General features: G+C 35.3%; 1 protein-coding gene across 4 annotated transcripts in view; it reads right to left on the reverse strand.

Annotated features, from left to right (window-relative positions):
- Window positions 1-9,580: 9,580 nt before the first annotated feature.
- Window positions 9,581-22,301, reverse strand: part of LOC585583 (cytoskeleton-associated protein 5) — a 70,448-nt gene continuing 57,727 nt past the window's right edge. For 3 of the 4 annotated variants that reach the window (XM_030989307.1, XM_030989305.1, XM_030989304.1), the window contains 6 exons: window positions 21,000-21,152; window positions 20,010-20,108; window positions 19,360-19,552; window positions 18,610-18,821; window positions 17,448-17,480; window positions 9,581-14,185 (listed from right to left, as the gene is read on the reverse strand). In XM_030989307.1, coding sequence (XP_030845167.1) covers window positions 14,069-14,185; window positions 17,448-17,480; window positions 18,610-18,821; window positions 19,360-19,552; window positions 20,010-20,108; window positions 21,000-21,152 — 807 coding nt within the window. In that variant the 3' untranslated portion in view covers window positions 9,581-14,068. The remainder of the gene's footprint in view (window positions 14,186-17,447; window positions 17,481-18,609; window positions 18,822-19,359; window positions 19,553-20,009; window positions 20,109-20,999; window positions 21,153-22,301) is intronic. The other variant, XM_030989306.1, reaches the window with a different exon arrangement.

The raw sequence follows: 22,301 nt of genomic DNA on the forward strand, positions 1-22,301 counted from the left end.
TCAAAAAAAAAATTGAAAATCGGACCAAGATTTACAAGGTCACGTGACCTTTTGTCTTAAAATGTCAGCCCGAAAATCGCTCATTTTTGTGATTTGTGTACAAAACATATGGAAATGTCATTTTTCCTAAAAACTTGGTTATTGGGTCTTGTTTAAAGTTTAGGTGGTTGTTTTTGGAGTCAAAATAGTTGAATTGTAGTAAGAAATGAAATAAAACAACAAAAACAATAAAATACATAAGTTAACAAAACAATGAAATATACATAAGAAATTATAAAAACAAGAGATAACATAAGGAATAAGCTAGGTCTTCCGAATTTTTTTGTCGTATTTTATTTCAATTGGTCTAATAAAGATATGTAGTGAAAAAGAATGTTAAAATATGAATAATAAATTATTTATGGGCAAAAAATGTGATTTTATGACTTTATTTGCATAAATTACCATAAAATATGCAAATAAGTGAATTTTTCAAAAAATTGAAATTATCATACTATTCTATACACTTCACTTGACAAGCGTGCAAATTTTCGCGGAGATCGGCTGCTTCGCGGCCGAGATCTTAGGGGGGGGCCATAATGGCCATAATGGCTATAGCCCCCCCCCCCCCCCCGATGAAAATGTCAAAAATGTAATGGTATGGTGCTTCTAATATGACCTTGAAAAAAAGGTCGGCGCAATTTTCAAATTTCCGGCCCCCCCTATTGGAAAATCCTGGATCCGCGCCTGCAATGTATGAGTTTTCAAACTCATGCAAAGCAACTGTATTTACATTAAGGTCATTCATGTTAAACAGACTGAGATATGTAATTACTTTACATGCTTTAATACATGATGATTTATCACCCCTCATTTCCCAAGATACAACAGATTTCTCATAGCCCCTCCCCCTTAAATGTGCTGCTAATTCAAATCAACTAATCGGTTGCAATGTGACCACGATAGTTTTTAACAATTGCTTGCTCCTTTGGCTCGCTTCCAAATGAAAATTCAGACCACACACACAACAGCCTAGTATGGTGTTAAAGCACTATCTTTGACCACCTAAAGAATTTGAAGACCATCCCTGATTATGTATTATTATCAATTTTGTAACAATGTCTAAAAATTTAACTTTTCATTTTATGTTACTCTTTGTAGGTTGCCCCTTTTTGTTAATGCCTTCACATTTTGAAAGACGATCCATTGCCCCTGTATCATAATGTTCACTCATTTCAAGAGGCAATTAAATTGTAATCGCCTTGGATTGATTTTGTTTCGACAATAGTTCTGATCCTGTTTAACCATCATCTTTATAAAAATGAAAAATCAAGAGACAGTCATTCTCGTAAACGGGAAAATCAATAATGAACGGCATGCTGAAGAACACCATTGGCTGAAGTATGACACCATGCTAAATTAAAATAAACAAACACACAAACAACCCCCCTCCAATTCGAGGAAAGAGGCTGAGTTAGATATAAGGATTTTTCTTACATTTACAAATACTTTTTTTTCTTCCAAATTCAAAATTGATCTCATCAAAATGAATTGCATGTTGATCTTTAGCAGATAAAAAAAAAAAAAAAAAAACAATAGAATGAGGTAACGAGATTTATTCCATGAAAACATATTATTTGTGTAACCGAGTCATAATTCAATTAATTATGCAACAAGATTACACAACCAATAAAATTAACCTAATGAATACATAGTTTTACAAAATTTACACAATTTCCCACTCTTAAAACCAGGATTAACCGAGGCATCACTAGGGAACACAAATTCCACATCCCAAGGACCGTTGGCATCCACAGTAGTCGACATTCCTCATCCAGGTGCATCAGCATCAGCCGGTGAAGTTTCTACTTCTACAGCCAGGTTAGATTTTTTTCTGAATTGCTATTAAATGTGCTTTTTGATCATACTTGATTAAAATCTAATTGATGTGATAGGCCAAAACTTAGGGAACAATATCAATATTGTTCTTAGATATCAACTATATGCCAGCCTAGATCAAAAGGTTATAAACAAGAATTATCTAGCGTTCTGGTACAACGGTTTGCAATATGTCTCTATCAGCGCCTATTGTGACCACAATTCTAATTTGTACTGAAAGATGTATGGGCATATCCTGTTACAACACCGAAAGGAAATACATAGAGCGGAATAAGATTCATAAGAATTCGACAAAATCAGTCCATTTCCAGACGTATGTATTCAACGTAGTTGATATTTTTAGACCAAATGAGGGCCGCATTTTTAGCATGTCAGAATAATCAGATCAAACATATGCCGTAACACACCAATTGGTCAAGGTTGGTCTGTAAGAATTAAATAAATTGATGCTTTACAACTATCCAAAGAGAGGAACGAAGTTGCAACAAGGAAGGATTTGATATGTTCAATGAATAGGGAGTAAATGAATACTCCAAACGCGAGTGATGGGGTGTGGATTGTAATATAATTAAAACCTTTGAACGTACCGTAGTACGTGTCCGGGGGGATTCGTCCCCCAACCCTTTTATGGTTAAAGGGGGAATTAGTGCCCCCTGATATCGCGTTGGTTTTAATATGAGGGGAAAAGGTTCGTAAAAGTTTGAGCAAAAACCGATTAAAAAAAAAAAAAAAGTTCTGATTTTGTTTACGTCCGATCGTTCAAACCCAAGTTGGCAACTTTGTGGCGTATCTTGCGAGGTCCCCTCTCATTTGCCTTGTATACTCTTTAGAATGTGTAAACAAATGTTACACGATTGAAAAAAAAATTTAATACCTCGAAAATTTACCAGTATAATCCATTTGATCCTTGCCCATCTCCAAAATTACTGAAGTAATATATGGATGACAATTGTAGCTCCCAACTAGATACAACATAACATACCTTATAGTGCTTGAAGCATCGAAGGGGAAGAAACAGGTCAGTGAAAGTTTGAGCAAAACGGATTGAAAATAAGAAAGTTGAAGAGGTGTGATCAATCAAATACAATTCGGCAACTCTGTGACGTATCTTGCGAGCTTTCCTCCTGTTTGCCCTTTACTAACAAACTTCAAAAATATATATTTTGCCTTAGAACATTTTTAATCATACATTTACTCTAAGTATAATTATTGCAAATATATTTTTGTGCAACCCCTGTATGAAACAATTTTCTTTCCATCATCAATAAACTAAGAAAATGAAATTTTCTGTACAGAGAAAATAGGACAGGAGCTCGCAAGATACCTCACAGTGTTGCCAGTTTGTGCTTCACAGATGTCAACTTCAGAAACTGATACCTTTCCTATATTTTAATCAGATATTCGTCAAACTTTCAACAAAAAAATTCTCTCATTTTTGTGCTTTTATTCAATCGAACTTGATATCAGGATGATCTCCCCTTGAAGACATGAAGAGATATATTTCACTCTTGTCATATTATTCATATTAGTATTATGCCAAATTTACAGGTAGTCAAATTTCAAGTTAAGGAAGTCATTTCATTTATAGCTTTAGGTTCAATGTACAGATTGGGTATTCTGTCTGTGGGAATGTTGATAAGAAACTGAAATTATTCTGTTGCAATATAAACTGGTATACGATATTATTCATAGTTTGAATTGCCTATCAGATTTTAAATTATTTTCGCACGGTCACTATTTCGGAATATCATGCAAGCATGCGTTAAATTAGGAGGGGGAGATATTATCGTTTATTAATTATTTAGTCATACAATGAGAACGAATTTTGTAAGCTGCACACACGTCCTGCGAGATACACTTTTCTCTGAACCGTACTATACCAACAGTATATTCTACGAACTTTAAATTAAAGGGACAGTTGAGTTCTTGTTTAAGACAGCAAGTGCCTTCAAAGTGCATGGTTGTTATTCTTATTCTATAATGTATGACATTTTTAGTGCCCTTGTAGGACCTTAAATTGCTATCAAGGTAATTTTAGACCTCAAAATGTGTGAAATTTAGATTAAAATCGGACTAAACCAATTCAGCTCCACTTTTTAAAAAATATGGTGACCGTTGATTTAATAATGTAATAATAATAACAATACACGGGCCAGCTGGATGTGCACATTATAACCAACACTAAAAGCCAACAAAAGCCAACATTGGCATTGGCTGGAATAAAATGTAGATGGCACTATCTTCTTTTTTCAATAGCTGGTTCAAAATTATTGAATATTTGGGGGCCACCCCACAAATATTAGAAATTATTACCCGTATCAGACATCTGAGCTGGTCATTTACAAAACCGTATTGCCCTAGTTTTCACTAGCAGTGGGAACGGAGGGGTATATTCTTTGTATTTTCCTTGGTCTCCCAGCGCGTATTGACTTTGCGTGTAGAGACGAGTGAAAATATACCTTGGTATTTTCCACGGTCTCGCATTTTCATTGCGCATATATTAATATTATGCGTACGAGAACCTGCGCACTTTGCGCGCACTCTATTGTGACGTAATAATCAGACCAAATACACACTGTTTGTAGTGTATCGAAAATTTTGTCAAGCACTGGATGCACAGTGTTGGTTTGACAAAGTTTGTTCAGTTCTTGAGATTGTCATGGTGGATGTCTGTATTTGCTCTAGATGTCTGATTTGGATAACAATAAAAATATTGACTGGCTCTTTCAAACTTGAACCTTAATCTGTTATTATCTCACCTAAAATTAATTTGTGTAGCGCACTCTATCAACTATCCATAGTGCATAACAATTCCTATAGGCAATACAATATGGATTTGAAATTGCCTCTAAGTTGACTTTTTTTCAAAACGAATTGATAAATGGTAAAATTGCACTAAAAAGATACATTGAAACTGATTGCTGTTAATACAGTCCCGCATAAAAACGTAAGTTTTATAACGTTACGATCTCAATTTCCTAACTCATAACTGGTATATGTTTTTTATACATTAAAATAGGGAAGTGAGCGACGAAATGCCAAATGACTTGGCAAAACATGTTCCATCCTACGCCTATTACAAGTTTAGCAGAAAGCTTGGAACTAAGCGAAACCATGCCGGGAACATTCTGAGAAAGCATCTCAACGACTATGAGCAGGCAACAAGAGAGTGCATTGCGATTTGGATGGATAAATCAACCCATAGTGTGGCTGACTTACATGAAGTTCTGAGAGCAGCTGAATTGGGAGATTTAACCAAACACTGTAATTAACATCAATAAAAAGTAAGCCAAGTGGGAAAATTGTTGGTTAACACGCACACAAACACTCATGAACACATTATACTGTGCATATGTTCGGTGACAGAGAAGATACGCCTATGACCAAAACACTACAATAAATAACTATAGTACATCAATGTATACACAATTTGTAATTTTAATTGATTTGTAATTGCATGCTCATTGAAAATTATCATTCTTGCTACGGCTTTGTTCATTATTCACTCATATTCTTTACTTATTTCTATTATATGTACTATGTATTGATGTTTTTTGATGATGTTCATATTGTTTATATTTTTCAAGTAGTTTTTATCTTCATATTGTTATGATGTATTTGTTCACAGGGCCCCCTGGAAAACAGTACTTTGATTACTGACGGGGCTACCATGTTTAAATAAAACGGAATCAAAAATATAAAAAATAAATAACTATATGTCCAATTACTAGGGGGGATATCAAAAAATATAAAAAACATTTTTGGCTCAAAATTTGTATTTAACACATTACCATAACTCCATGAAATTGATATCAACTTAAAGGTATTTTGATCATCTATCATATGACACCAAATCCATGATTATTTGAGGTTTTACTTAAAAATTTATTGTTAAAATTTGATTTAAACACACCAAATGCGTTTTCAATACCAATACACCAATACACATAATTACATGCATACAGTATACACATATGGGCAAAAATGTAGTCTTTGTGAAAATCAGCTCTTCACCATAAAGAAATATATGCCTCTGCTTTGAATTTTTTTTGGAAGGATACGAAAAAAGACACCTCCCCAATTTTGACACATAAAAATAAAAAATTTCAAATTTCAAACTTAAAATTGTGATGTCATCTAGCATTCCTAATTCCTGTAAAATTTGGAAAAATATAGAATATAGAAGGTGTGCATAGTTTGTGAATTAGTGGCAAGCAAACCCCTCTTTCCTGACTTGGGCCCTCTGCTTAATAGGTTTTTTTTTAATTGCCCATCGACCTCTTCAGGCTAGACACAGTCTTGGCTTCTTTTGCATCCCTCATTTAAGGTAAGCCTTAATTGTCATTGAGTGATTCAAAATGGACAACGTTTACCCGGGATGCTACTTTTTTTCTCAGGAAACTACCTGTTTACTGTCTTTAATCATCATGACTTTCTTTTCTTACATTTACTGAATCTTTGAAGAAATTATACCTCTGAGTTCTCTTGTACTGTTTGAGACACTACCTTAATACGCACCTTAAGCATGTGAAATGGTGCAATGGACAAGTGAGGAATTATATTTTAGATATCACAAGACAAGAAGGCAGCAGGCTATTACAGATAATTCAAGATTACCCTGTGGATTGAAACAAGATCTGCAGCATGTAACAAAATTGACCTTATAAATGGATTTAAAGACCAAGACATGCATATTGCCTGACCCACATTCTGTTCATCAACCCAGCTTGGTAAAATATTTTGATGACACTTTGAAAGAAACATTGGTGCTCAGTCATAATCATTGCAACATAAAATGATGTACGTGAATGTGAAAAGCCATCTACATGCCTCAACGTGTTCCGTAAAATCAATTGAAAATGACGGTACATGCTTTGTGCTATGAAGTTCAGTCCAAGACCAAGAAGATTAAATATGTTGTCAATATATCAAATATATAATCAATGGCCTCTTCAGGAAAGTGATGAATTGGATTTATTGAAAATGTTAAAGTTTTATGTATGAAGGACACCAAAGTACATCAGAAACCAAACAATCATGAATATCCTAAAATAATGATATAAATGTGTACATTATGTAATTATGACCTTAATTAAAGCTGTATTAAATTGTAGTGGATTTAGTCAGTATTTTACTTAGCATTTACCAAGCTAAGTATTTCTTAACTTAAATTTCAGATCACATGTGAGCATTTTACTTTAGCAAGCCGGCTTTAAAGATACTATTTCCCTTTTGCAGCCAACATCAAATTCTGTAGAACTTTCAAGTGCAGGAATTATGAATATCTCATGTTTGTTCTATTTGTGAAATTTAAACGTTAGCAGTGTCCTAGTATTCAAGTTATGCAAGGAAACCTGTATACCTTCTAGACTTCACTGTCAGACAATATTGAGTGACTGACTGACTGACGTCTTTTTTGTCTTTGGTAATAACATACATAAAATGAGCTGTAACAGGTACATGAGCATTTGTCTTCATCAATAACCCACTACTTGTAATAGCCAAAATTAAACTGATTGAATCTTTGTGCAGCACATAACGTACAACCATTCAGTAAAACGGTATATAAATCAGACTATTAATTAGGTGATTGCAATCTATTAAATCGGTTCAACAACTTATGTTTGTTTTTTCCCACTAAAAGCCTATTTCAAGCGCTCTCGTTTTGAGGGAAGTTCTAAATTAGTATTGTCTTTCAAATGCCGTTGGAATTTTGAATTTAACCTTTTTAATCATTTTTTTGGCCTGCAAATGGGACATAGTACCTTTAAGGTAAAATACTTACTGATAATCATTGCAACAGAAAATGATGTGAATGAGAAAAGCCATCTATTTGCGTTAACGTTAAAATCAATTGAAAATGACAGTACATACTATGTACTATGAATTTCAGTTCAAGAAGATTAAATATGTTGTCAATGTATCAAATATATAATTTATGGCCTCTTAAGGAAAGTGATGAATTGGATTTATTGAAAATGTTAAAGTTTTATGTAAAACTATATTAAAGTATTTCAGAAACCAAACAATCGTGAGTATCTTAAAATAGTAATATATATAAATGTGAACATGGAACAGATGACAATATAATAAATGTTTTGGAAGCTTTTCAAAATTGATTTAGGCCACTTTACAAGTTTTGAGATTTTCACAGTGCAAATCCATGCACGTCATTAATTTTGTATGGGAGCTGTCTTAAACTTTAATGTAAAAAAAATAGCTAAGATCTTCAGCCGAAAAGCAAGTTGAATATGAAGTTTTATTTAAGCCGAGAGTAAAATAATAATATATCTGGCATAACTATTGAATTGAATACTGGCCCAGAGCAGTTATTAATCACTGCAGTACTAATTGCAAGGCAGAGGTGTCATGGTGAAGAGGTTAGAACACTCAACTGCAAGGGTTTATGGTCTACTATTCCAATCTCGCCAAGAGAAAGATGTCTTTCATTTATGTACATGTACTGTAGTTTTTTATCATGTTGATACAATGAAAATATGTGTATTACGTGGTTGGAATAAATTACTATACAATCTTTATCGTTGTTTTTTATCAAAGTGTTATGAAGGATGTTACAGAAAACTTTAATTGGTTGGGGTAATTATAACATGTAGTTTATGCTTCTACCAACCTTAAAAATTTAGAAGGCAAGCTTTCGCCAACTCCTGTGAACTTTCTCAAGCATGTTTTAATGCTATGTGTTATGCGCTATACAAGAACGGTTAATTATTATTATTATTAAAGTGATTATTCAGAGTTTCCTTCGACTGGCTGTCCACTGTCACCTATTTTCGCTCCGGTGATCTCAAGGCAGCAGACATCAGACATCAAGAAACTAAATGATCTCTTGACTTGAGAAAGTCCACAGGAGTAGACGAAAGCTTGCCTACTAAATTATAAGGTTGGTAGAAGCTTCAAGTACATGTTATGATGAGGGATGTGTTTGGTAAAATTATATACTTTTTTTATTACAAACTTTCCTTTCCTCGTCAAGCTAATCTTGCTGATCATTTCCCCTCACTGAATCTTTCCTTTCATTTTCCATTTCTCTTTCCACCCATAGATCATGTTTAACGGGAGGCTCAGTGGTCTCGTAACCGGGAGGTCCAGGATTCGAAACCTAGTCGATGTGCTATGTACTCCTAATTACCCCTTACCAAATCCCTCGGAGAGAAGGTTGAGTTCTTGGAAGAGCTAGGCGAGAAAATTATTTGTGAGCGTTATCATTGTTATTATGCAAGTGCGGAAGAACATAATAACAAATGTTCCCTGTAAAGCATGGCTCTTCAAATACCTTAATATTCTAAATATGGCAGCATAAAAATCAGGACGGATTTGTAAGCCACATGTTCGTGTAGTCCCATATACAAATTTCTGTGTACAGTGCTTTTAAATTTACCAAGACTGGGCCAAATTTCTTATCATTTTGACGTTTTCAGAACCTTGCAGTACACACCAATACTTATATGCTAGATGATCAACCTTGTTTCTTTCACAATGCAATCGCATGACCAGAACTCAACTTTATTTTTAAAGCTATCAGTTTCCTGGTTTCACGCAATGTCAGGGCGATGTTTTGTAAAATATACCCCTCACATCTACAAATGTTCTGGTCCGATTTACCCGACACTTTGTGAAACCCCCAAAGATTCAAAGTAAGCCGGTACAGACGGGGCAAATGATAACAAGAAAAAACAAAGACTGGTGTATTACCATTTTTATTGTACAAGTACATGTACTCATCCATACGCACACTACACATCGATGCCTTCAAGAAAATATCACCGCACAACTTGGCAGCAGGAAAACACAATGTTGTTCAACATAATCTTCAAATCTGTATGTACAATATCTCATGTCATTGTTCTACTCAGATTCCTTGATTCTTACATAGAAGACCTGTCATACTTGGTTAATAAGTCAACATAAACTACTATGTTTGGGCTTGTTGGAAAATCACTAGAAATTGGGATATAAGGTTTAATTCAGCAGTAAACTTAATGAATGAGAAGGACGTATAGATGTAATACAGGGGCATAGAATCTTGAGATTAGCTTCCAATCTATCCAATTTCCACACAAACGATCCTTTACTACATTAACAGAATGATGGATATTTTCAATAGATGTCAGTATTTGGTACTCTATAAATCAGTAGACTTCATCTACCCACTTAAACATGGACTAAGTTTACGAGTACAAACCAATCGGGACCAATCAGGGTTAACCTCTCACAATCAACTGGCATCTGAAACGATGGTTTTGATTGGTTGAATCAAAAAGTGATTTAATCATGCACATGGGACTATAGCTTTCAAACTTTGTTTGGTTTCAAGTTTTCTCAACCAAGAGTTGTCAAACGGCTCTATGTGATCCTGAAACACGCAATGAAACCAGCTGTGCATGTAAGTCATCTCATAAATTTAAAAGAAAAGAGTTAAAGATATATACTTGCAAGAGACAGGATTTACCAAATGCTATTGAACAGGCTTGACTCTTGGCATTCTTACGCAGCATGCTGTCCATTTTGAAAAGGCAACAAAAATAAAGTTACAAAAATAGCGATATATATATAGATCTTGAAAAGATAGTGAATTTGAAATCAAAGCATCAGCACAATGTAAAAAAAAAAAAATTAGAAAAGAATTCTGATTATTACTATCAAGTTGACATCTCTCTCACACACAAACTAGCATGCATATTATATTTACAGCTAAGTATAATCTTGAATGCGTATGTAGGTAGCATTCATACCAACACTGATCAGGATAGTATACAAGGGTGTATTAACCGGTTGACTACCGAATTCTCTGATTCATTGAAAGCTTTATACAGGAATGACCAGGTTTTAGTAGGCAACAGGTTAACATGAATAAAGCCTGTACATGGCTATATATATTACGTCTACTAAACATTTAGAACTGCATTTTACAGTGCCCCACTAACCGATACTAAACATGCATCCAGGATTATATGTACAGGCATGAATGCATTGTTTCACTGGGTGAAAAAAGATCTTCACACTTTATAATCACAAAATGGTAATTCGCCCAAACTCTCCTAACTGCCAGTGTCTTGATACATATATTCATTGTAGTATTTGCAGGACAGTTATATGCTCTCATACCGTTTCTTGCTCTACAAAATGGGAATTCCCCCAAACTGCCAGTGTCTTGATACATATATTCATCGTAGTATTTGCAGCACAGATATATGCTCTCATACCGTACCTTGCTCTACATGACACACACATGTAATAAACAATGGATAGCGCACTTGTATAGATAGACGGAGGTGCTTATGTACATACAATGTAGAAAACTTGCAACAACAAAAAGACAATAGGATTTACTTTTCTATTATACAATCATTTCACACCACAATACTTTAGCTACAATGTCATAACTGTGAACATCTCCAGAATATATTATAAAATCAATACATTTCAACATTTGTAAACCTTCAGTTTTTTAAAAACATGGTTTCCAGTTTTCATTTAGCCTGAAAACATTTCAGGTTTTTAATTCGACATATGAGGATATATTAGATGTACTGCACAAGCATGTCTATTCGTTTCAATTATCGTGTACATGAATGTAACAGATTATACAATAAATCAAGTTCATTAAATACATCTTATTCTCTCTCTCAAAGACTATCAAATGGGCCGCAGTTTAGCTCAGATCGAATTAGACACCTATATCTTGAAGAATTGCAAAGCTACAAAGTTGTCCAATCTTGGTTTGCATAGTCAAAATAAACTCAAATTACAAGAGTATCATGAAATATAGCAGAGTGGCCAAGAAAAAAATAAGTGAGGAAAACATATCTATGTTGTTTGTTTGTTGAGAGCAATGGCTGCATAAACTCAAATACTTTTACACAGACCTTCTGTATCTAAACAGGGCCCTGTTCCATAACATTTGTTATCAATAGCAACTGCTCAATGTCTATGACAAAGTTGCTCTCAGCCAATCAAATGCCACAATTTCAGTAGCTTATAACAGTTATTGAAACTTGTTGCTGATAATAAGTTTTGTGAAACAGGGCCCAGATGGTGGGGTAGGTTGTCCTTTAAATTCAAAGTACATCGTATTATCTTAAACTGATGTATAGGCCAGGAGCATAATACATCCATACGCTAAGCTCAATCAATTTGAGGGAAATATTAGAACAATTTTAGATCAAGAAATGAAAGATTTGTCATGTTACAGACCCTGGGCCATATTGCACAAATTTACTGAAAATCAAGATTAGCATTGCTGGTTCATTTGACAATACTATTACTAGCATAACACACAACCTAGAAGATAAAGCTCTTGGAAGAATACTTGAAGGGGGCCGTTTTTGTTTGTGTATTCACAATGGAGCTGTTATGTAAAGTAATCCACTCCTCTCCTTCACATTTTTCAACATTCTGCAAAGATTTTAACATTTTTCAATGAAACATTTGTGATCAATTTCATAGGGTGCTGTAATTTGATAATGATGAGCAAGTGAATACATACTGGCACCAACATTAATTGTTATCATCACTTTGCGAACAATTCAGATTAACTGTTACTACATATGCATTTTGTACACAAGGCCAATCCGTCACAGGCTACACACAAGTGGAGTAATATTACTGGTCAACAAGAAAAGCAAGATACAAACTTGTATTGTGCAGCTAAACCCAATTCCTGTGCATCGCATATATTTACAATATACATGTCTAGAATTTTGTACATTAGAATGCTGATATTCTTATGGTCTGCTCATTTATACTTTGTAAAATGTACATTTGTACAAATGTTGTAAAATGTACATTTGTATACACATCATTTATACGGCAAGTCAAGAAAGCAGTTCATTATCAATTACCTCCTATATACAACAAATATTTTCAACAGATCGCTTTGAAGTGTGTTTTGATAAATAAATTCAAATGCAAGACATATTCAGTATCTGTGGGTGGGATAAGGAAAAAACAAACAGAAAGATGAAAGCAATCTCATCTTTGAAGGCATAAACAAGATAATAAGCTGTACAGAAAGAAAGAAAATGAAAAGGAAGCTCAGGGTTCAAATAAAAGAAAGATGGAAAGACTGAAATAGGTTTTGGATGTATGTGTGTAATTTGGTTTTTACAGATGTTTATCAATCAGATATGATTATTTACGTCTGGGACCGACCTATAAAGTTGCTCAAGCGTGGGTATATAGTCGTTCGTGAAGTAGGCAACTTGGCGATCACTACATAACACTGAGCAAATGGGTATTACGCTCCTGTGCATGCGTACGTGTGCTGCCCTCTACAACCCACGCTTGAGTAACTTTAACCTTTTCAAATGGCAAAGGATATTCGATGAGCAGACTGAGTCAAGCATTACACTGATCGGCTATGCTTACTGTACTCCGTGCGTGTGCCATTACACCAGGCTTGCAATAATTGCACCAACAATCCTCTCAAGACATGCACATCATGAATTACTTGATACTGGTTTACTGCCAACTACAGTCAAACCTGCTTTAGTGACCACCTGTCTACAACAAGCACATTTTTTGTTTCCCTTGAAAATGGTTTCTCATTGAAACATGTACTAAAGGAACCTGTCTACAAAGGCCACCTGTCTACAAAGACCACTTTTTGTGTTTCCCTTGGGCGGTCGCTATATACAGGTTTGACTGTACTTGCAAAATTTCTTGCAATTGTTCAATTCTTTAAACAAATCTTCATACTCCAGTTCCAGTTAGGAGACCAACAACGGCCCAAACAAACATTACCCCTCGCATGACCAAGCATCCGTCAGTTTGGACATGTGAGGAAGGTATAAGAAATAAATACATTGTAGGGCTGTTCTTATGTGCTTTTACTTGAAGGAATTCTTGACGCTCTCAAGTGTACAAAATTCAGAAGCTGTTCATAGATGTGATTTTACTTGCAGGAGTTCTTGACGTTCTCAAGTCGACAGGGTTCAGCTAGAAGCTCTTCATGAAAATGATTTTACTTGCAGGAGTTCTTGACGTTCTCAAGTTGACAGGGTTCAGCTAGAAGCTCTTCATGAAAATGATTTTACTTGCAGGAGTTCTAGACAGTCTCAAGTCTACAGGGTTCAGCTAGAAGCTCTTCATGAAAATGATTTTACTTGCAGGAGTTCTAGACAGTCTCAAGTCTACAGGGTTCAGCTAGAAGCTCTTCATAGAAATGATTTTACTTGCAGGAGTTCTTGATCTTCTCCAGTCTTTTCTTAAGATCATCCACGTCTGGTAATGGAGCCAGCTGTGGTGCTGTGGCAGGAAGATTGGACGAACTACTTCCTAAGGAGATCTGGAAAAGAATTCAGAAATAAGAAAGTAATAAAGAAGTTGTTTTCATGGAAAGAAGAATGTGGAGCAACAGGATATGAAATGCTGAAACGGATGGCTCAAAACAGAGGAACTTGGAGAGACACTTGATATAAAATTTTGGTTGGGGCACTGAACCTGTCATCAACTGACAGATCACTATTAATGATGAAAGAAGTTGCACTTCATGGTCTTAAAGGGATCGTTTAACAATGTTAAATCTGAGATACACGGTCCTACGTGTTGTCAGTGTCTGTGACATCGTGTAAAATTGCAGCCCTAAAAAAATTGGGCTTCAAAATGATCAAGAAGTGCCTCAAAAAAGTAAAAATCTTTGAGTGACCGGTTTTACCATACACGTTTTCCCCAATAGACTGTAGTGTTATGAAAACCGTCAGGCGAACGGTTTTCAAAATTTGAAATTTCAATCATAAATATCTTGATAATCAGACAGGCGATCGGCTTGTAAAAGTCATGGGGTTCCTGACTGACCTAAAGGTTTATAATTATCATTGCATCATGAGCTAAATCCAGAATCTAAGACAAAGTTACCGGATCCCTTTAATAGTGGGGATAAGTACAGACTTTTGCTATCTTTGCCCCTATAATTGTCCATATTGATTTCAACCCAATGACTACTGAAAGGGATAGTTGAGTACTGCTTCAAAAAAATATGATGACCGTTAATAAATTATTTAATTAAAAATAACAATACATGGGCCGGCTGGTTGTGCGTAATATAACCAACACATTTTAAAAATGCCAACAAAAAAGCCAACATCAGCATTGGCTGAAATACGACGTAAAAGGCGCTATTTTGTTTTTTCAAATTATCTAATATTTGTGGTGGTACACAAGTATTATAAATGGTTATATTTATGGATACTTCAGCCGTCTCTAAACTGATTTGAATCAAACAAAGATGATTTTGTCATTTAAATTGTATGTTCTTTCAAATTTGACACTAGGTTTTTCATTATCTCACAAAAAAAATCATTTTGTGTAGCGCCCTCTGCAACAGAACTCGGCTATCCCTTGAAGTAATTTATGTATACTTATGAAGGAATCACCTAGTTTTTTGTATAGACAATGGGTTAATAATTCTAGCTGTTCTGTTAGCGGGTCGTCAGTTTCTATGTCATAATTTGCTGACACCAGACTCGGTGGAAATACCATTATTAATCTGCACACAGCAAACCCATAGTCCATCAATAAATACACCCTAGTCTCTCCAAGAATCTTTGGGTGGGGGGGGGGAAGTAAGATAATGACTACCATATGGGTAGAAAAATGCAAAGCATTACACAAGGCCTGTTGGTCATAAAAAAGGAAGACTAGTCCTGGTGATTGACAATTTTATTGGTAAACACCGGAGTGGTGTCCCCATGAAAACTCGCTATGTAATCAAATTGTTCTTGTGTTAGGCAAAACATAAATGAGAAGCGGCTAATAACAACATAGCCTCAATTGATGCGCAGGGTCTATAAACATTTATATACTTTTACAAATATATGACAATATATTCCTACTAAAAACAACAGTAAGAAGGGCTCATGGACGAAGAAAAAATGACAATCTTACACAGAAAAGGAAATACCGGTACAATGAAAAGACAGAACATGAAATGCCTAAGCAGCATATATACAAGACAATACAAATGTATCCTACTGTCTCAAAACCAAGAAACTCTTGCATAACATGATACTTTTGCAAATTGAACATGATGAACATTAGACCCACAGTAGGCCGGGATGCATGCGCGGTTGAGTGAAGTTAGCTCCTCATTAAAATCATGTAATCAAGTAATTCACATTAAGAATTGATGATGATCATAACGGTCGCTAACTTCACGCAGGCACGTGCATGCAACCCGGCCTACAGTCGGTATGCACTTGTATTGTGCAGTGGTTTGCCATGAAACCTGTGAGAAATTGTTACTATTGTCTTTGTTTTTAGGAAAAATAATCCAAAAAAAGATAAGAAAATTGCCACGAACAGGTCAGAGAGATAATGACTTTTCAATCAATTTATATGACCGTTATTTGAACAATTGTGGAAGATTTAGATGATTTTTTTTTGTGTTATAGTAAGGTATGAAGCACGTATTACAGGAAGTGTTAGATCAAGCACGTATTACAGGAAGTGTTACATCAAGCAAGTATTACAGGAAGTATTACATCAAGCAAGTATTACAGGAAGTATTACATCAAGCAAGTATTACAGGAAGTGTTACATCAAGCAAGTATTACATCAAGCAAGTATTACAGGCAGTATTACACCAAGCATGTATAACAGGAAGTATTAGATCAAGCAAGTATTACAGGAAGTATTACATCAAGCAAGTATTACAGGAAGTATTACATCAAGCAGGTATTACAGGAAGTATTACATCAAGCACGTAATACAGGAAGTATTACATCAAGCAGGTATTACAGGAAGTATTACATCAAGCACGTAATACAGGAAGTATTAGATCAAGCACGTAATACAGGAAGTATTAGATCAAGCACGTATTACAGGAAGTATTACATCAAGCAAGTATTACAGCAAGTATTACATCAAGCACATATTACAGGAAGCATTAGATCAAACAAGTATTACAGCAAATATTAGATCAAGCAAGTATTACATGAATTATTACAGCAAGTATTATATCAAGACCCAAGCAAGAATGGCAAGTACTACATCAAGCAAATATTAGATCAAGTATTACAGGAAGTATTACATCAAGCACGTATAATAGGAAGTATTACAGCAAGTGTTAGATCAGGCAAGTATTACATCAAGCACATATTAACTCTTTCCCTGCACTGGTTGATTATTTGAACAAACTGTGAACTGCCATAGTTAAGTTTTTTTCACATGCACAATGAGTATGTACACTATACACTGTCCTTTATTACTAGGTAATCATTTTTATTACCCAGGGAAGCCTCCTCAGCATCAATGCTCTTCTTCCTGAGGGCCCTGCAAGTATTATTACCCCAGGTATTGCCAGGTACCTATTTACACCTGGGTGGAGAGTGGCAAATGTGGATCAATGTCTTGCCAAAGGATGTTAGTGACGTGTTGGGATTCGAACCCTCAACCCTAGGAGCGAGAGTCAAGTGAATGAACCACTAAACCATGACACCTCCACTTCAAAACAATGTGGCAATCCAGATTGTCCAGGATTTCAATCAGTTACAGACAAAGAGTTAAAGCAAGCAAGAAAGCATGCATGCAGTGAAATGAGACGCGCTTACCCTCTCTGGCACAAAATGATGGCTACCTCCTCGCTGTGAGTTGCATGATGGGATAGTATATGAATACATTACATGATATGAGCATCAATTGATACATTGCTATTAAAGCCCCACTGCACTACTTATAGCTACTTGCTCCCTCTATATAGCAAACAATGCCTAATCGGTGACCGTTGGTCCCCCATGATCCTCTTTTTCTTATGTTAATTGAGAGCTGCTTTGATGAGATAACCACTTGTCGGTGACCATGCAGGGAGGTCTAATCCCTCCTGGCCAAACTAGTGCAGTGGGGCTTTAAATGCTTGTGGCGTGTACATGCTATTTAAAAGAATATATATATATGACAATATCTACAGCATTGAAGTATTTGTGCCAACTTGCATTGTCAACTATTAAATCCAGTGAGCCATTTCTGCTAACAACTGCAATTGTAAGGGTATCAAAGGGCTTTGAATTCTACAACCTTTATTTTTTTATTCATTGTTTTATGGAGTTGGTTTTCTACCTATATTAAAATGAGTTAGCATGTCTTAAACGTGTTGTACAAAATTGCTTGTATTTTTGTGCTACTTAAAGGGAACCAAAACCTTCATACTAAGTTACTTTTATTGTAAAGTTTAAGATATTTGAATAAAATCAGTGAAAATTTGAACATAATCGGGCGAGGAATAAGGAAGTTAAAGCCTTTTTAAATGACTAGACACTAGAGGGCGATATTCAATTTGATGACATCATTTGTGGACAACTCTCCATGCCTTTTGTACATCAAATTTCATGTTTTTCCCTCTTTCTTGTGATTGAGATAATCTACTCCCCTGAAAGCAAGGTATAGAATGCAAAATGATATTCTACTTCACATTTTATGAAGTCGATCAACAACACAAGTGAATACGAATAAACCGAAAGAATTGTGAAGTTTGATGTACAAAAGGCATGGAGAGTTGTACACAAACTATGTCATCAAATTGAATATCGCCCTCTAGTGACTAGTCATTTCAAAAAGCTTTAACTTCCTTATTCCTTGCCCGATTTTGTTCAAATTTTCACTGATTTTATTCAAATAAACTTTACAATAAAAGTAACTTAGTATAAAGGTTTAGGTTCCCTTTAAACTACCAGCATTTGTGACCATTCTGTCCTGGCTAGTACCACATCAACTCACCAGTGGCTCTTTGTTGGAGGTTTCTGAGGGAGGTGCCGAGATCTCTTGTTTGGCTGGAGGAGCAGTCTTCGGAAGGTTTTCTACCATCCCTTCTTGGGCATTCTCTAATCCACAGCGTGCACGTAACACCTTGATACGACCCAACACATCACTGATTGGCTCGCTGTCCGTGCCATCTCCATCAGGTCGTGGGTTCGACGATGTGATTTGCTCTGATAGTCCAAGAGAAAACAATTCCATTAGTGAGATTCAAACTTTCTGAAATATGACATATCTAAATTTTGCATACTTCTTTACACACAGAATATTTCAAAAATCGAGAGGAATCTAGGGTTCAAAACAGTAGCTTGAAGACCACAAAATAGGAATCATTCCTCCAAAAATAGGAATCAATGGCATCTAATATGCTAAAGAAACTGAAAAAGAGATAATCACATCTTTTATCACTAAAGAGACAAGAAGCATTGGGGTTGAATGGTCGAGTGGTTTAGGCACTGACTTGAAATTCAAAGGTTGTGGTTCCATCCTCGACACGGCACTAATGTCTTTTAGCAAGGCATTAATCTTCAATTGCCACACTCGACCCAGGTGTGAAGTAAATGGGCACTTGGCAGGAATTGATTCCTTAAAATGCTGTAATGGCAGCTAGGCTAAAGCTGGGATAATAATAAATGTGCCTTGGAATAGAATTTTTAGATAGACAGCGCTATAGAAATGCCTATTATTATTATTATTATTATTACTATTTACCTGGATTATTTTCCTGTTGGTTGTCTTTGACCATGACGTTCGTGGTATGGATGTTCTTCTCTCCTCTCTCCTTGGCGATGTTCTGCAGACCATGTGTGATGTAAGCTTGGAAATACTGCGAGGTCTTCTTTAGAAATGGATCGATATCAACCTCTGGGTACTTCTGCTTGAAGTCATACAACTCAGCCAGACCCTGGACAAAAAAAGGACATCAACATTTTAAACTCCTCTCGTTATTTGCATTCTCAAAACACAATTTATTTCGTTCATGATAACCATGATTTTATGAGCTTGGACATACTGCAAGGTCTTTTTTAGGCCTGGAGAAAAAGACATCAAAATTAAACCACTCTTGTATCTTCATTCTATAAAAAAAACAGTTTATATTACACACATTTTATTTGGTAAATGTATACCAAAGCCAGACACTGACTATTTGACATTTAAATCTCCTTATTCTCAAAAGCATGTGTGTGTAGTTGACCTCCAAGAAACTGCTTCCCGGGTCAAAGCAGCTGCGCAGAGACAAGGCCTTTATTTTGAACCATGAAGAGACGATAAACGCGACATCCCGCAAATCACGTTCGTATAAGTGGCAAGACACGATAAACGCACCCTTAGTTTACTAAAAGGATGATGAATGCTCCTACCTCTCTTGTATTTTCATTAGATCCAATCTTCTGGAAGATAAGAGCAAGAAGGTCGTTCGTCCTTGCAGGTGTTCTCCGTGGTGATTGCTTGACATTTTTCTGTGCAAAAAGGACACATGAGCATTGAATTACAAAATTATACTTTCAAGGTATTAACACAATCAAATTCCTGTACCACTTATACAAATCTTAAATAGTTGCAGCTTAGTTAGAATTAAAAAAAAAAAAAAAAAAAAATCATCATTAAATTACAAAATGATACTTTCAAGGTAACACAATCAAATTCCTGTACCACTTATACAGATATTTAAAGCTTAGTTAGAATAAAAAAAGAACATATCATCATTGAATTACAAAATGATACTTTCAAGGTAACACAATCAAATTCCTGTACCACTTATACAAATCATATTTAAAGCTTAGTTAGAATATAAAAAAAAGAACGTATCATCATTGAATTACAAAATGATACTTTCAAGGTAACACAATCAAATTCCTGTACCACTTATACAAATCATATTTAAAGCTTAGTTAGAATAAAAAAAGAACATATCATCATTGAATTACAAAATTATACTCTCAAGGTAACACATTCAAATTCCTGCACCCCTTGCAGCTTAGTTAGATAAAATAAAAGAAATATCAGCATTTAATAATTAAACGATACCTTCAAAGCAATTCCTGCACCACTTATACAAATCATTTAGATACAGCAATAATAAGAATACCCCATAGTAAAACAAATTTGGAGCTATTGTTTGAGAGTTACAGTCTATAAAAACAAACTTCACATTTTTATCTACCGGTAGTCAAAAGTAGTGCATTTCCAATTTCATGGAGGAGTCCCTTATAATAAGAAATTCAAAATAAATTGCTCAGTTTTATATTATAAAGTCATAGTCACTTTTGTATAGTGCTTATACTACCGGTATGTTACTTCATGGGTGTATGGATGTATGTATGTATGACTGACCCAAAGTTAGAACTTACATCGGAATGCAATCGTACCAGATCCGGAGCAGATCCGTTGATGTGGTCGTTGCTGGACGAGCTGCTAACACTACCACTACGAAGAACCTTCTTGAGATAAGATTCTACCTCAGAATCTTTGGTGTCTGGGATCAGCGTTAAGTGGTTCAGAACCTACAATAGGAAAACAATATCACCGATTAAACAAGGTTTATTAATTATGGCCTTTTATTAATTCATCCCTGTATAAGCCATGATTTTGCTGAAGGTTCTATTATAGAAAATTTAATGAATTATTGTGCAGTCTCAAATTAAATGAACGCAAATGAACTGCCTACCGGTATACACAGTTAACAACTAAATTAACGGTATTCATAGTTTTTGATACCCCTTGTAAATTTTGTGTTTTTGTGTTTTTCGTAACTCAAGAATGAAAGGTGGACTGGGGGGGGGGGGTGTTTCATAAAGCTGTTCGTAAAGTTACGCATGACTTTACGAATGACATGTATATGAAAAGCCAAATGCGATGCTCAATCATTATTAGCTGCATCAACTAAAGTTGAACTGTGCAGATGTAGATTAACATTCTTATTATAACAAACATTTTTAATGTAAAGTATATTTTTTGCCATAATTTAATTTAGGTTATTGGAAATATCAGAAAAAACTTTGGGCATCCTATCTGGCACTTCAAATACATGTACAAGTCGTTCGTAAAGCTTTATGAAACACCCCCCTGGTTGAATGAGGGCCTTTGTTGAATACATTTTGAAGTAAGCTGTAACGTGTCACATTCTTAGGTAACACGAATCGGAACAAATCAATTTGACAATAAATTAACAGTACATATATTATACAAATAACGCACGTCCCAGAGTGCAATAGCGGTGAATGCAGTACGCACGAGGTTTCTTTAGGTTGGTGCCGCTCTGTGCAACGAGCCGCTTGCGGCGAGTTGACAGTGCGAACCATCTGAAGAAACCGAGCGTACACTGCATTTACGATTCGCACAATTGGTCAAGTGCGTTATTTGTTTTATAAAATAGCGACACAAATAGCAACAAACGAAACTTTAGATCTTAAGTTAGAGTCTACGAGAGTTCGATCTAGATCTAGAGTTAGGTTGGTTCTAGACTAAGACCTTGCAGGCTTACCAAAAAATCAATGGGATTCATTGCCTTGATTAAAAATAAAATCCACAGAGGTCTACAGTGGGTCTAGAGACGAATCTACATCAGACAGCTGAAATTCCTGGCTTCATTATAAAATCCAAAAGTCAAAACAGGCCTAAATCCAAGGCAAAAGTAAAACAAAAATTTGCTT

This window comes from Strongylocentrotus purpuratus, unplaced genomic scaffold (genome assembly GCF_000002235.5).
Source record: "Strongylocentrotus purpuratus isolate Spur 01 unplaced genomic scaffold, Spur_5.0 spur5_scaffold_18, whole genome shotgun sequence".
Taxonomy (NCBI): domain Eukaryota; kingdom Metazoa; phylum Echinodermata; class Echinoidea; order Camarodonta; family Strongylocentrotidae; genus Strongylocentrotus; species Strongylocentrotus purpuratus.